This window comes from Podarcis filfolensis, assembly GCF_964270895.1.
Source record: "Podarcis filfolensis genome assembly, chromosome: 16".
Lineage (NCBI taxonomy): Eukaryota > Metazoa > Chordata > Lepidosauria > Squamata > Lacertidae > Podarcis > Podarcis filfolensis.
Genome location: NC_139620.1, coordinates 35,261,061 through 35,276,398, shown reverse-complemented (window position 1 = coordinate 35,276,398; position 15,338 = coordinate 35,261,061). Strand labels below are relative to the sequence as shown.

Genomic DNA, 15,338 nt, shown 5'->3' with positions numbered 1-15,338 from the left:
CTACATGTAGTATTTGCTTGCACTGTGATGGCATTTTGGCCCTACCCTGGTGTGTGTTCTTTAGTAATTATTTATCATTTATTATTTGTTGTAAATAAATAATATTTATTGTACAATAAATTTATTGTAAATACAGAGTACGTGTTTTACTTGCGATAATTTGGAAGAGTCAGAATGTTTTAAAAGCCCAACGTTGCATTTTTGGATGTTTGTTTGATTTGAGAACGTGTCTCACCTGCCCTTTCATAGTAGAAGACAGTGCTTGGGATGGCTTCTTACATAATATATTTTTTTTAAAAAAAAGCATTTTTTGAAAACAAAACAAAACACAGTAATAAAAGAGATAACAGCAGATGATAAACAACATCAGCTATGTTACCAGGTTCGGCCATTTAAAGCAAAACAAGGCAAAGTGTGAGCTGGTAACAACAGCATGGTAGAAAATAGAAGGGGGGGTGAAGGGACAACCTGGAGATTCTCTTGTGTGTTCTAAACAATCTAGTCTCATTCACAGTCAAAATGCACCAAATCTGTGTTGGAATATACCCTAGAGATCAACTGCTCCAACCCCTTGTTCCAGGCGGCAATGCAGGATTGTAACTATTACATCTAGTATGGTGGCTATCAGCTTACAGTAACACAAGGCTGGGCTTTTTCACTAGTGGCACAAGTTGGGGAGGGCCTCTCCCTGCCAAAATACAAGAGACCCCTTCCATTCTGCTGGTTCCCAAAGACACACCTTTCTAAGCATGCATTCCCCTGCACTGAACTAGGGGCATTATTCTTAAAATTGTTTTGTTTTTTATTATCGTTTGTTTCATTGCATATTTTAAGCAATCTGCATATTTTAATTATGGATTGATTTTATAGTAAACCACTCAGAAGCCATTTTGGCATATAAGTAGTAAATTAAACCGTCATCACCCCTGAAAGGTGGCCATTCAGCATCGGCTTAAATACCTCCAGCTTTCCTGATTTTTTCCCCCTTTTAATACATTTTTATTGGTTTTTTAACATATCATTTCCAACAGTCATATAACATAACTTTTCATCTTATACAATATTTTAGACTGCCATTTCTTAATTTCACTATTACTCTTAATTATCATTAACTAATAATTCTCCTCATAGTCTTCCTTGCAATATTTCAAGTAATCCTCCTTCTTGCAGTCCTACTAGCGTAATCTGTTCAGTACAATTACTTTCCAAAGCTTTCCTGAAATTTCAACCCACTTGTTCTGCAAGGCCTGCCCCACCCAGGAGCAACACAGAAGACATTTGTTCCAGCTTCTGCATGACAGCCCTTCAGATATGCAGAGTCGGGCCTCCCCCTCTCAGATCTTATGGAGCAGGCAGGATGGCAAAGAAGGACATGGCCCTTTAAGTAACTCACAACTGACCCATTAAGGACTTCAAAGGGAATCACCAGCACCTTTAAGTGTGCCCTGCAGCAAACTGGTAACCAGTGCAGTCAATATAAAATAGGTGTAATCGTCTCCTGCAGCCAAGCACCCAACAGTACCTTTACTGCTGCATTCCAAACTAATTGAAATTTTCGAGAGACTTTCAGTAACCGTTTTAAGTTTGATTTGTATTGCAATATAGAGAGTTCAATGGGACTTATTCCTGAACAGGTACACATGGGATCATTTTGTTAGTGGACATTGTTGGGAGCCCCCACCCCCGCCCCGAATCTCCTCTATGGCCCTGATCCGTGCCCCCACCATCAGGATGATTTGCCCTTTGCTGCCCTGTGTTTCCATGGAAACATGCAATTAAAATAAGCTTTAAGAAAGGGAGGGTGCTGGACTGGCACAGCATAGGACTGGATATTGCTGCTTAACTGCTGTTAAGCAAAAGGATCTGATCCTGCACTGTACCGAGCCTTCACAAGCAACTTCCCTGCACACAAGGGAATCTGCTGACAAAGGAGCAGCACCATGAAGTATTGGATCCTTCAGGCGGAAGGAAGAATCATAATCATTATTTTATTATTTATACCCCGCCCACCTGACTGGGTTTCCCCAGCCACTCTGGGCGGCTCCCATCAGAATATTAAAAACATGATAAAACATCAAACACTAAAAACTTCCCTAAACAGTGCTGCCTTCAGATGTCTTCTAAAAGTCAGATAGTTGTTTATTTCCTTGACATCTGATGGGAGGGCGTTCCACAGGGCAGGCGCCACCACCAAGAAGGCCCTCTGCCTGGCAAGGGAGAAAGAGAGATGCAGAGTGAAAGGCAGTCCCCACCTTCACCAGGTAAGTCTCTCTTTCATGTGATTTCTCATGCCTGCCTCTCCTTCCTGCCCTCAGATAGCTCTGGGCCCTCAAACTGAACTAGAGAGATCCAGGGCTGTCTGAGCCTGACCCAAACAAGACCTGGACCCCTCCAAACAGATTTGGTTTGGCCTGGAATCTCATACTCTGCAACCATCCCGATTCTTTCGGGACATCCTGAAACTACGGAAGCCATCCCAGCTTCTGATTAGTTCCATTAAATATGAGATTACTTTGCAACATTCATGAATATTTGGTATTTTTGGTACAAATATGAACCTTGTATTTCACTTTGAAATATTATTTTATGCCATTCATTCTTGCTAAGCTTTCTGTGATTACTATGATTATTATTTTATTGTCTTGTTTTTTCTTCTTCTTCTTCCTGTTTTTATGACTGTTTTTAAGTACAGATAGGGTGAACCTACATGAATCAGCCCCCTTCATGGATCACTGCCTTGCCGTGGCGAAGGGGCTTGAATAACTCAGAGAAGCTATGAACTATGCCGAGCAGGGCACCCAAGATGAACAGGTCATAGTGGAGAGTTTTGACCAAATGTGATCCACCTGGAGGAGGAACCGGCAAGCCACTCCAGTATCCCTGCCAAGAAAACTCCATGGACAAAGACAACTAGACAGCATCTTAAAAAGTAGAGACATCACCTTGCCAACAAAGGTCCGTATAGTAAAAGCTATGGTTTTCCCAGTAGTGATGTATGGAAGTGAGAGCTGGACCATAAAGAAGGCTGATCACCGAAGAATTGATGCTTTTGAATTATGGTGCTGGAGGAGACTCTTGAGAGTCCCATGGACTGCAAGAAGATCAAACGTATCCATTCTTAAGGAAATCAGCCCTGAGTGCTCACTGGAAGGACAGATCCTGAAGCTGAGGCTCCAATACTTTGGCCACCTCATGAGAAGAGAAGACTCCCTGGAAAAGACCCCGATGTTGGGAAAGATGGAGGGCACAAGGAGAAGGGGACGACAGAGGATGAGATGGTTGGATGGTGTTCTTGAAGCTACCAGCATGAGTTTGATCAAACTGCGGGAGGCAGTGGAAGACAGGAGTGCCTGGTGTGCTCTGGTCCATGGGGTCACGAAGAGTCGGACACGACTGAACGACTAAACAACAACAACACATGAATCAGCAACTTGCCACAATCAGCCCTCTGTAACTTTCTTCTCTATTAGGGCCTGTTACTTTTAAGGAAAGGGCAGGTGTTGTGTTGTTTTTATTTTTTATTTTTTATTTTATTTTTTATTGGAATTTTATTTACAACATAACATAAACCCCCACCCCCACCAATACACAAATCCACCCTCATTAAACATGAACATAACATACAATAAGCATAAAATACAACAATACAAACAACCAGATAAAAGACTTCCTTTATCCTGTATCTGGCCTCCTTATTTACTTCTTAGAAACTGTTTCTTTTATGAATAATTATGAAGATTTTTCTAATTATAACTTAAAAATCCACAAAGTCTCCTGCAGACATTAATCGAAACAAGTCCAGGTATGTATTTTAGGACACAGTTTTGTGAAGTATTCTCTGCATTTCCCCCATGCTTTCTGAAACTCTTGTCAAGTGTGATCTCTAATTGCCTCTGTTAATCTAGCCAGTTTAATATACTCTTAACAGTTCGTCTTGCCATTCCTTTTTTGTTGGCACAGTTTCTTTTTTCCAGTTTTTAGCAATTGCTAATTGATAAGTGTTGTGTTGTTTTTATTGCAACAATCTGTTATGTGATCTTTTATGTGTAGATGTTGTATAAGTAGATATATAAAACAAACAATATATTTTTTTAAAAAACCCTTCCCTGCATCTCTGTAGGGAGGTTTCAGGAGGGAAGGAACAAAAGGGGACACCTTTCACCTTTCCCAAACTTCAGAAACTTCTCTCTCTCTTGCTAGGCAAGCAACAAATCATTCAAGTTTGGCTGGCAACCAAATCCGAATATAAGAACTGAAACTGGGACTTTGAAAATGACCATTTCCTTAAATACAACTGTATGTCAGCCATCAAATAATGCCAGTGCACAACGCCAATCAAATACAGACAAAAACTAAATTACTACTGTCTGCCAACCTTCAAATGCTGCCAATTCTGCTATACCATCACCTTCTAAAATGCTATGATGCATCAGCTATCAAACAGCCTCGCACATTAAATGCTGCTAACAAATGTAAACATTGAAGCAAAGCATCGTCAAAATGGGTAAGATTCGGGTATCAAGAGATCTGGTGGGTGTTAAAGCAAAAGGAAGAAGTGGAGCATCTAAGGAAGAGTTAATAATATTCACATGGGAGAACAAACTGATCTGAGTTACATATACAGAACCGATTGCTCTTACCTCAAGGTGAATTGGTCCTCTGTTGAATTTTTAGCAATAGACACCACAAAGGTCAAAACATCCCCTTGCTTGACAGTCTTTGGTATATACTGGATAGCAATGTTGCTATCCAACCACATTTCGCTTAGGGAAGGGCTACCTCGTGTCTGGTAAAGGAAAACACTCCCAATTCGCTGCAAGGGTGGCCCCGATTCATCAATATCATTGCGCCCAGGTCTGATCCCATTGTTCTTCCTTAGATCCTCCTTAGCGCAATCCCCTTTCTCGTCCCCTGGTTGGATAGCATAATAAAGTTCCACTGGGCTCCCTTCCGACTGATTCAGCAGCTTCTTACGGCCAGCAACTACCGTCGGTGGGTTGAACCAGCTGGGGAGAAGTTCCAGCTCAGCCACGCACAACCCCAGATCTCCTTTCAGCCGACAGCTCCCCCGGACTTCCCTTGTCTCTCGAAAAGCGAAGACCCTTAAGCATGGCAGCTTTTCAGTGACGCTGTAGTCATCCCAGTCCCTCCCGACTATATAGAACAGGATCTGGACTTTGGGGTGGCTTAAGTAGACTTTGTTGTTCATGATGTACGCCTTCAACTTCCAGTTGAAAGAGAACTTGGGGGCAGTCGCTCCAAATGGATTTGAAGGTGACAATAGGTCCTGGGGAACCACCTGCTCAATGGAAAAAGGCCCATACGTTGCATTCAGGATGGGAGGCCTCTTGGATTTATAGACTAGGAAGGATTCCACTCGAGACTGAAGGCTAGAGTTCCTCATGATATCCTGGTTTGCTTCTTTCAGAAAGAAGGAAACATCTGCATTGTGGATGTGGTAACTCACAGGCAGATATGTCGGCAGCAAGGAGAACCTCTGGATGCTCTCCAGGATCCCCCGGCTTTCCGTCACTGGTAAAAGGAAAGGAGAGTTTAGAAGCCTGAAAGCTAATATCGAGGGGAAATATTCCAAGGGCCAGAAAAAAACACACCATAAAAGCCCTGTGGCATCAGAACAAAAGGTCTATCTGCTTCAACATCCCATTTCCCACAATTGCCAGTCAGAGGCCTCCAGGAAGCCCCCAAGCAGGGCATGAAAGCAATAGCCCTCTTCTGCAGATTGTCCCACACCAGCAGCTAAGAAGTGTACCAGAGATATACCACCTGTGAATATGGATTATCAAAGCTAAAAGCCACTGGCAGATCAATTGTCCAACAGGGACCAGTCTAATCCCCTTTTAAACCCGCTGCCACTACATTTTATGCTGATCTGATAAGGGGTATGGAGCCTGTTGCCTGCATACACCCCTTCCCCCTTCTTTCTGGTACCATCTGGAATAGAACAGCTTGATGTGATCACATTGCACACAGGTGAAATGGCAAAAGTGGAATGTTACATTTCAGACAGTAGGTGGTGGAATGTGGGATAAATGTTTCCCTGTGGAAAAGGTACCCTTTTGTTCACAAATGTAAGCAGGAACGTGGTCTCGGTTTAGGATGATCCTGTGCTGCTGTGTAATGCATGATGGAAAGGCCCAACCAGGGCAAGGTGGGACAAGGTTTAGGCTGGATTGATGTACAGAGCTCTGAAGCTTATCCAGCAAGTTGGAGAAGCCCCAATACTGACAGAAGCGAGTGGGATGGGGGAACCAAATACGGGAAAACCCCAAGATAGCTCAATGAGAACTGAGTATGAGTAGGAACATAATGCTGGCTATTAAGGGAGTAGGGAGAGGGAACAAAGGTGGATAGGGAATGGCGTGCCCAGAATCTGGAAGTACACCACACTGAAATGTTTGATACACTTCCCACTTCTAGTTTCAAACGCTGGTTGCAGCAGCCTACTGCTTGCTTTCCTTTTTTTAAATGCAAGAGAGGTGGAACAAGGACAAGGTTGTGCACAATTGTGGATGGCACGTTAATCAAGCAAGCTAATGAGTTAACCCAGTACCCCGTGGAAACTCCAAATTGAGCATTTCATCACTCGCCAAACACCAACAGTTTCAATTGCACAGATAATTCTTCAAATTTGGGTCCACAAGTTGTGTTCCTTTTTTTCTATTATTCTTTTAAATAATTGCATTGTTCTTGCACCCCCACACCCTTCTTTCCAATGAGTGTGGTGTGCATTGGAGTGGGGGGGGGGTGAGAAGGCAGAAGGGTCCATCTCATTTTCAGATTAGCAAGTAACAAGAATTAAAACTAAAACCTTAAAATAAAAAAGATCCAGACTATATTAACAGCCAGGTGGAAATAGGATGTTTTCAACATCCATACTAAGAGGAGCTCTTTGCACCTCCTTTGGGAAGGAATGCTACAACTAGGGTGCTATCACAAAAAGGTGCTGCCCTGTATTCCCACCTCTTTCCATGTTTGAAAACTCACCTTGTGGGCATGCTCATATAGCGGGGGGGACGGGACAGTATGTCCTATATTCCTTCATACATATCCTGGCCTGCTAGCTCAGACCATTTGGTGTGCAAAGTTACAGGGTTTGAGCAGGAAACTATGGGAAACGCACTCTCTGAAATGTCTGCAGGAGCAAGCAGTGCTGAACACAGGATGATAGTGTTCAACCACTCTGAGACAATCATAACAAAAACGGGCCCTTTGGTCAGAATTTTGGGAAATATTGATCTGCACGAATTTCAAGGAAGGAGAGAGGGAAGCCTTCGAAAGTTCACAACACCTTCTTCTCTCATTCCGTGCCGCCAGCAGCGCCTTTGACATCGCTTTGCGCTCTGTTTATGGTTGTTTTAAAGGCTTGCATAATTAAAAGCTCTGAAAGACTGCGGTAAGACCCAACTCACTGATACAGTCTTGGCAAACCGCACATACACACCCGTTCACCCATGAAAAACAGCACTAAGACTTCAGACTATGGATAAAAAGAGCGAGAGAAACTTTCCAGAATACCAGCACAAAGCAGTGTGTGTGGGGGGGGTGAGAATGCAACTCTCAGAACGCAGATGTATTTAATGGATGCCCAGGAAGATTTTCTTGTCTGTGGTCACTCGTCAACCCCATCCAAGTGCTTACCCAGAACTATTAAACACTAGCAGGGGGAACCTGGTGCTGCACAGATATTAAAATGTGATTTTTAAATGGAGAGTGCAATTTGTGAGTGTGCACCTATCACACCAAAAATTGGGTGAATTCAATCCCAAGTCATATTTTGGTTTGCCATCTTTATTCAAGATGGCACCTGGCATCGAAACATCAACGAAGACTGCCACCCCCACTTCGGGAACTCTCAGGCCAAGTTTGGAGAATGATCTCTCAAGAGGTGGCTGAACCTCTGCCCCCCAAATAGATAACTGTACATGAGTCCTTCTGAAGGCAAAGCAGATGCTCTAAGCACTGAGCTACAGCTCTCCCCAAGAAATAGATGCAGTGCAGCAGGAAAAAGCAAGAGGCACTGGATTAGAGTGGTTATTCTTGCTGTGGACCTTTGCTTTTTCTTCCCAGGGGCTGTGCTGAACTTTCCTTTGATTCCATACCCTCCAACATTTCTCCAGTGAAAATAGGGGTGCCCTATTCAACAACAACAAAAAACAGCAACAACAACAATTTATAACCCACCCATCTGACTGGGTTGCACCAGCCACTCCGAGCGGCTTCCAACATTTATAAAAACATAATAAAACATTTTAAAACTTCCCTATACAGGGTTGCCTTCAGATATCTTCTAAAGGTTGTATCTCCTTAGCTCAGGGGTCTTAGAACTCCATACCCTCCAACATTTCTCTGAGGAAAATAGGGACATCCTAAGGAAAAGTGGGATAGTCTGGGATCAAATAAGAAACCAGGATGGCTTCTATAAATCTGGGGCTGTCCCTGGAAAACAGGGATACTTCAAAAGTCTGCAACTGCAGACTGCTTTGTGGGTTGTTGTGCTGCTGGCTTCTCTGTGTTCAGCAAAAGGGGGCTAAGCTGGGCACAATTGGTGTTCTGCAGCTGAAGTCTCCTCTTCTCCTTTGATAATGCTTAATGAGTGAAATATATTCAGAGTTGAGTGTGAATTTCATGCTCTTTATTCTGTTCATAGTAGCAATGAATGAATCTTTCGCCAAAACGTCTAGCTGTATATACATTATTTACACAATGGGCCCCGCGTGATTGGCTAATTCCGGGCTGCTCCTGCAGGCCAATCAGGTTGCCAATTTACTTCATCCAGGAGCCTGATTGGCTGCTCCTGCAGGCCAATCAGGTTGCTGATTAACTTCCACCTGGAGCTGGATTGGGTGGCTCCTGCGAACCAATCAGACTGCTGCATTCTGGATCCTATTGTTCTAGGATTCAGCTCAGTACATAACAATGAGTCATGCTTAACTGATATCACTGGGGCCCATCCCAAGACATCACCAGGGCCTGTCCATGTGTCATCATGAGGGACCACCCCTAGCTCTCAGGTTTGGGCCTGGAAATTTCAGGGTCTGGGATGCTCCTGACCAGGCAAGCTGTATGGGAGAGCTGTTCTTCACAAGGGAGGACAATGCATCACATCTCTCACATACAGAACTGGGGGGCCAACATCTGGAACCCCTGCACAAGAGAGGAATGCTATCCTAGTATCAAGGTCTCACCTCCTCTCTGCAGTAGAGCAGAGGGCAAAGGTCACCCTCCCCCCAAAAAAAATCCACAACACAGAACTGGTGCCAAAATACTTAATCAAAGAGGGTATTGGGGGGGGGGCATCTTTCGCTTCCTCCAGCAGTTTAGGTGAAGTGGCTCCCTGACCTTCAACAGGGCTTGTAATTTAATTTGGAAGGCACTGGGGTCCTTAAAACAATCAAGCGAGGAGGAATAGCTAATGAGGCTATGGTGGATTGCAATTACAGCCGAAAAAACAGCATGCAAATATTTCCAAGGTGGAGTGCAGAAACAGTAGACAGGATCTGGGGGGGGGGCGGGGAGAAGGGGAGAGAGAAAATTAATATATGAATTATGTAAAAGGAACTGACTAAATTAGCAATGATAATCTCTTCTTTGATTTGTGACGCTGTTTCCCAAACTTTCTGAACTATTTGTACATAATTCTGCCTTTTCTTACTCTTCGTTTTCTAAATGAATTATTTTTTTTAAAAAAGCTTCATTTTTTTAAATAAAAAAAGTGATAATCTGTTTTTTTCTAGAGGAAAAGGCATGGGAATACACCTCCCTCAGAACACCCACCCTAGAGATCCTTTGTGGGCCAGCCAGAGGCTTGCTGAGGCTGCTCAGCTGAGGCAAGGGGAGACTTCCTCATCTCAGCTGAGCAGCCTAACCAGCCCCCCCTCCCCTGCACCTCTCTGGAGCAGCATGGGGGCTTGCTCAGCCAATGTGTGTCTTTTCCTCATGTCAGCTGTTAGCTGGGTGGCTGAAGAGCCTCAGCAAACCCTCGCTGCACCTCCAGCTCATGAGACCCTCTCTGGAGCCCATAGAGGATGTCTCCTTCAGACTCCAGAGGCACAGCAGGGCTTTGCTGAAGCTGGCCAAGTCTCTCCCCATGCTTCCGGGGCCCAGCTGAGAGGTGCTGGAACGCCATTCCGAAGAAGTCCGGCTGAAAAAAAAGCCCTGGAGATAATACAGTGGTACTTCGGGTTACAGACGCTTCAGGTTACAGACTCCGCGTACCCAGAAATAGTACCTGGGGTTAAGAACTTTGCTTCAGGATGAGAACAGAAATCGTGCAGCGGCAGTGGGAGGCCCTATTAGCTCAGGTTATCTCAGGTTAAGAACAGTTTCATGTTAAGAACGGACCTCCAGAACGAATTAAGTTCTTAACCCGAGGTACCACTTTAATACAAATACATTACACCAGACTCAGAGACTTCATAGGCCTCCTTCTTCTTCTTCTTCTTCTTCTTCTTCTTCTTCTTCTTCTTCTTCTTCTTCTTCTTCTTCTTCTTCTATGATCACTCATAGCCGAGTAAGATTGTCTTCCATAAACATGGTTTTAACAGTGACTTGTGGAGGCCAATTCTGGATCCACACCTCCTTTCACAGTGGGGACATAGGCCTAGTTCTCTCTTATGCTTTGAGTTCCTCGCTAAGGCTTCCTTCAGGAAACCTGGGTGGCCACGGAACATGACATGAAGATTTTTTAAAGCAGGGATAACCAACATAGTGATCTCCAGATGTTGTGGGGCTCCAGCTCCCATCAGCCCCAGCCAGCATGGCCAGTTGCCTGGGATAACGGGAATTGCAGTCCAAGTTGATGTAAAGGAACAACAGAGGGAGAGAGGGAGAGAACCACTACAACCCTACTGGCTTGGGATGGCCTAGCTTCAGTTGCCCATATTCTGCTAACCTTCAGGTTACACTACTGCAATGCATTGTACATGGGGCTGCCTTTGAAGATGGTTTGGAAACTACAGCTACTGAAGTGCACTGCTGCAATAATTGTTAACTGTGACAGGAAGCCATGCCCATGTCCACCTTTCCCCACATGAACCTGCCTAGGCCCTGAGATCATCTCTGAAGACCTTTCCTTGCATGCCGCCACTGAGGGAGCTCTGACATGTGGCAAGGAGAGAATAGGCCTTCTCTGTAGCAGCCCTGCATTCATGGAACGCTCTCCCAAGAGAGGCCTGCCTGGCCCCAACCTTGTCACACTGCCAGGCAAATACATTTTTGTTTGTGCAGACATTTGGGCAAAACCAATGATAGGATTTTACTGTTGAATCCATTTTTAATAATATTTATGTGGATTTTATTGTTGTGCTGTTTTTCCTTGATTGTAGATCACTTTAGGTATTTCTTGATGGGTAAAAGCTAAAGGCAAAGGACCCCCGACAGTTAAGTCTAGTCGCGAACGACTCTGGGGTTGCGACGCTCATCTCACTTTACTGGCCAAGGGAGCCAGCGTTTGTCTGCAGACAGTTTTTCCGGGTCCTGTGGCCAGCATGACTAAGCCGCTTCTGGCGAAACCAGAGCAGCACACGGAAATGCCGTTTACCTTCCTGCCGGAGCGGTACCTATTTGTCTACTTGCACTTTGACGTGCTTTCGAACTGCTAGGTTGGCAGGAGCAGGGACTGAACAACGGAAGCTCACTCCATCATGGGGATTCAAACCGCCGACCTTGCAATCGGCAAACCCAAGGCTTAGTGGTGTACACCACAGTGATGTACAAATTTAATAAATCTCAAATATCTCCCCCAAGTATTTATTATTAATTTGGGGTAATAGCTCAGTCAGTAGAGCATGAGACTCTCAGGGTCTTGGGTTTGAGCCCCACACAGGGCAAATGATTCCTATATTGCAGGGGGTTGGACCAGATGACCCTTCTGTTCCCCTCCACAATTCGATAGTTTAGTATTATTTTCTTTTGTTTTGTTTTCCCCACCTTTATTTCCAAGGGTAGTTTCTTTTTGACCCTGCATTAATGGTCAGATAGCAAAAGGGAGAATATATTGGCACAGCCTTACATAAAACAACTCAACCCCATATAATAATAATAATAATAATAATAATAATAATAATTTATTATTTGTACCCCGCCCATCTGGCTGGGTTTCCCCAGCCACTCTGGCGGCTTCCATAGAAAACCAAAAATACACTAAAATATCACAGATTAAAAACTTCCCTGAACAGGGCTGCCTTAAGATGTCTTCTGAATGTCAGGTAGTTATTTATCGCTTTGACATCCGATGGGAGGGCGTTCCACAGGGCAGGCGCCACTACCGAGAAGGCCCTCTGCCTGGTTCCCTGTAGCTTTGCTTCTCGCAATGAGGGAACCGCCAGAAGGCCCTCGGCGCTGGACCTCAGCATCCGGGCAGAACGATGGGGGTGGAGACGTTCCTTCAGGATGTATATCCTTCAGGATATACATGGGATTCACTACAGCCCCCAACATCCTTGACCCTTGGTGTTGTTTGCTTGGCTGATGAGAAGTAGAGTCCAATGACACCCAGAGGGCCACATGTCCCACACCCTAGAGCATGGGTAGGCAACCTAAGGCCCAGGGGCCGGATGCGGCCGAATCACCTTCTAAATCCAGCCCACGGACGGTCCGAGAATCAGCATGTTTTTACATGAGTAGAATGTGTGCTTTTATTTAAAATGCATCTCTGGATTATTTGTGGGGCATAGGAATTGGTTCATATATTTTTTCCGAAATATAGTCCGGCCCCCCAGAAGGTCTGAGGGACGGTGGACCGGCCCCCTGCTGAAAAAGTTTGCTGACCCCTGCCCTAGAGATTTGTTTGTTGGTTGGAACAACTGATTCTCCATTTATTCTCTTTTTTAAAAAAACAACCCTTGAAATAATGCATTGCCACCTAGCAAAGAAGACTAGAATTCTCCCATAGAAGCCAAACACTTCTGAAAGCTATTCCAGTGAGTTTCTTTGCAGGTCTTATTTCCCATGTTATGCTAGTCTCTCTCTTAATGAGCCATTTCCCCTGTTATTCCCCAACAGGGAACGCTGAAGGCTGCTGACATGATTTGCTACTGTGGAAAGTGCTAATCAGCAGCACTCAGGGAAGAAGAAAAAAACCCAACACCAACAGTGTGGGCGAAAAATGATGACCATCTAGTGGAGTTTTAAAAGCAAATTCCACTTTTTTCTGGAGGGACGTAAATATGCAGTAGCGACAGCACTTGTCTAGTGAAAACTCAAGCTGTAATTAGAACTATACATTCATGGAAGGGAGAATAGTCCTTCCGCTGAGCACACCGTCTATAGTATGCTAAAGGATGAAGACAGCCTTTCTGGGCTAATTGCATCTTCCAGCTGAGCTAAGAGGCAGGAGGGCTGGGATGGAGAGAGGTGATCTTGTTGCATGCTGGACCAAAGCCCCATAGGGCAGCAGAGAGTCTTGGAACCTAGAAGCAAACTGGTAACCATTTATCTTTATTTGAATTATTATTATTCATATAGATAGATTATAGTTATAGATATACAATGGTACCTCGGTTTTCAAACATCTCCGTTGAGCTCGAGCGCCATAAACCCAGAAGTGGATGTTTCCATTTTCAAACATGCCTTGGAAGTCGAATGAGTGTATATGTTAATTTTCTCTATTAAATTTGCAGACCGCCTTTTGCACCTTGATTTTTGAATATTTCAGAACTCAAACGGTCTTCCGGAACAGTTTACGCTCAAAAACTGAGGTACCATTGCAGTTAGATAGATATAGACATAGATATGAGAGACCCGTTGCCCTCCAGATGATGATTGGGTAACCTGACAATTTTGATTTTCTCACTTTCTCCTTTTTAGTTATGCACAATTCCACATCCATTTGCTGCTATTATTTTTAAGTCCTCGTGAAAACCCATAAACATTTGATGCTCATTTCTCATCATAAGCCCGTTTGTACACAGTTTTGCCTAATATGAGGGCTGCACTCTGGATCCAGCTGAAGCCTAAACCAAATGAGGTTGATTTGTGGGACAGCCAGGTTTTGGCTAAGTCAGGTGGTGACAGCCCCAGTTTGCTCTGGGTCAAGTCAGGCCTCTGGAGCAATTCAGGACTGTCAGGAGGGTGGGGGAGGACCTACAGATCCCAGTAACATTGAACGCTGGTGAGCAAGGATTTAATTTTGCTGCCTGCTCTTTGCGAGCACTTTTCCCACAGAGAATATGCTTTTGAAGCAGCACCCGGCAGGATCGCTTGGGAGAGGAGAAGGAGATGCTGTGTCTCCTTCTTTACCTATTCCACTCCCAACCGTATGTTTAATTAGGGCTTTAAAACTCTAATAAAACATGGCTGCATTTAGACACTCTTCAACCTCAATTGGAACTGTACGCTAGATGTGAATAGTGGCTGCCGCTGCATGTCAGTTATCAAATACTGACTACTACATAGCAGATAAGATCAAATACTAACTGCTATTGCATGCTGGTTGTCATATGCTATCACCTAACAATGTGAAACTCCCAGATCTTTGCATGAGAAATCTGATGCAGAAGAACATACCAGCAACACACCCAAGATCAAGAATAGCCAATGTGGTGCCCTACAGATCTTCTGGACCACAAACTCCCATCATCCCTGACTATTAGACATCTTGGCAGGGGCAGTGGGAATTGTAATTTTCAGAATCTGAAGGGCACCATGTGGTCTATCCCTGTCCAAGATCATTTTTGGAGAACATCTGGCATGAAAAATCCACAGCAGAAAATGGGCAAAAATTTGGGTTGGGGTGTGGCAAGGGGGGGGAGAAAAGGACAAATACTTTTCAATATTATTAAGATTACAATTTCTCTTGTTACTTATGGATTCAGGTCTCATTCTGCATTTTTCCTTGCAGCCTGATGAAACACCGTTAAATGCAAACGGGCACTGAGGATGCAACTTTCCAAAAGCAAAGAACAAAAGGTAGTGGTGTTTCGAGAACACTTAGTCTTTTAATTCATCTCTTCCATTAATTGCAATCCCATTGCTCCCTCCGCCTTGAGTTCCAAGGTGACGTTTCATTGCTTGATTATTTCAGAGTTCTAATGAGCAGGATGCAAAGCTCCTTGTATTTTCCCCCAAATTGTTTGAGTTTAATGTTTAATTCGATGGTGGTTGTGCATGTGTTTGGGGTGCAGGGAAGAGGAGCGAGTTTCTCCTTCCTCTACCTCCCTTTCATTGCCCTTTCTTCAAAACGCCATTGCCCTCCCAACAAGCCTGAAAATGAGATAAGTCGTTTTTTGGCTTGGAGATCAACAGATGCCTAGGAGGAAAAGGGGCATGGATCCAGGCACATAGAGGAAGCAAAGGAAGCTGGGTAGGCCAGGCAGACC

The 15,338-nt window shown here is 44.3% G+C and overlaps 1 protein-coding gene across 2 annotated transcripts in view; it reads right to left on the bottom strand.

Annotated features, from left to right (window-relative positions):
* LOC310751040 (transmembrane protein 132D-like) overlaps positions 1–15,338 on the bottom strand; it is a 441,722-nt gene that overhangs the window by 326,947 nt on the left and 99,437 nt on the right. For both annotated transcript variants that reach the window (XM_083589854.1, XM_083589853.1), the window contains exon 2: positions 4,641–5,532. In XM_083589854.1, the coding sequence (XP_083445980.1) occupies positions 4,641–5,532 (892 nt within the window). The remainder of the gene's footprint in view (positions 1–4,640; positions 5,533–15,338) is intronic.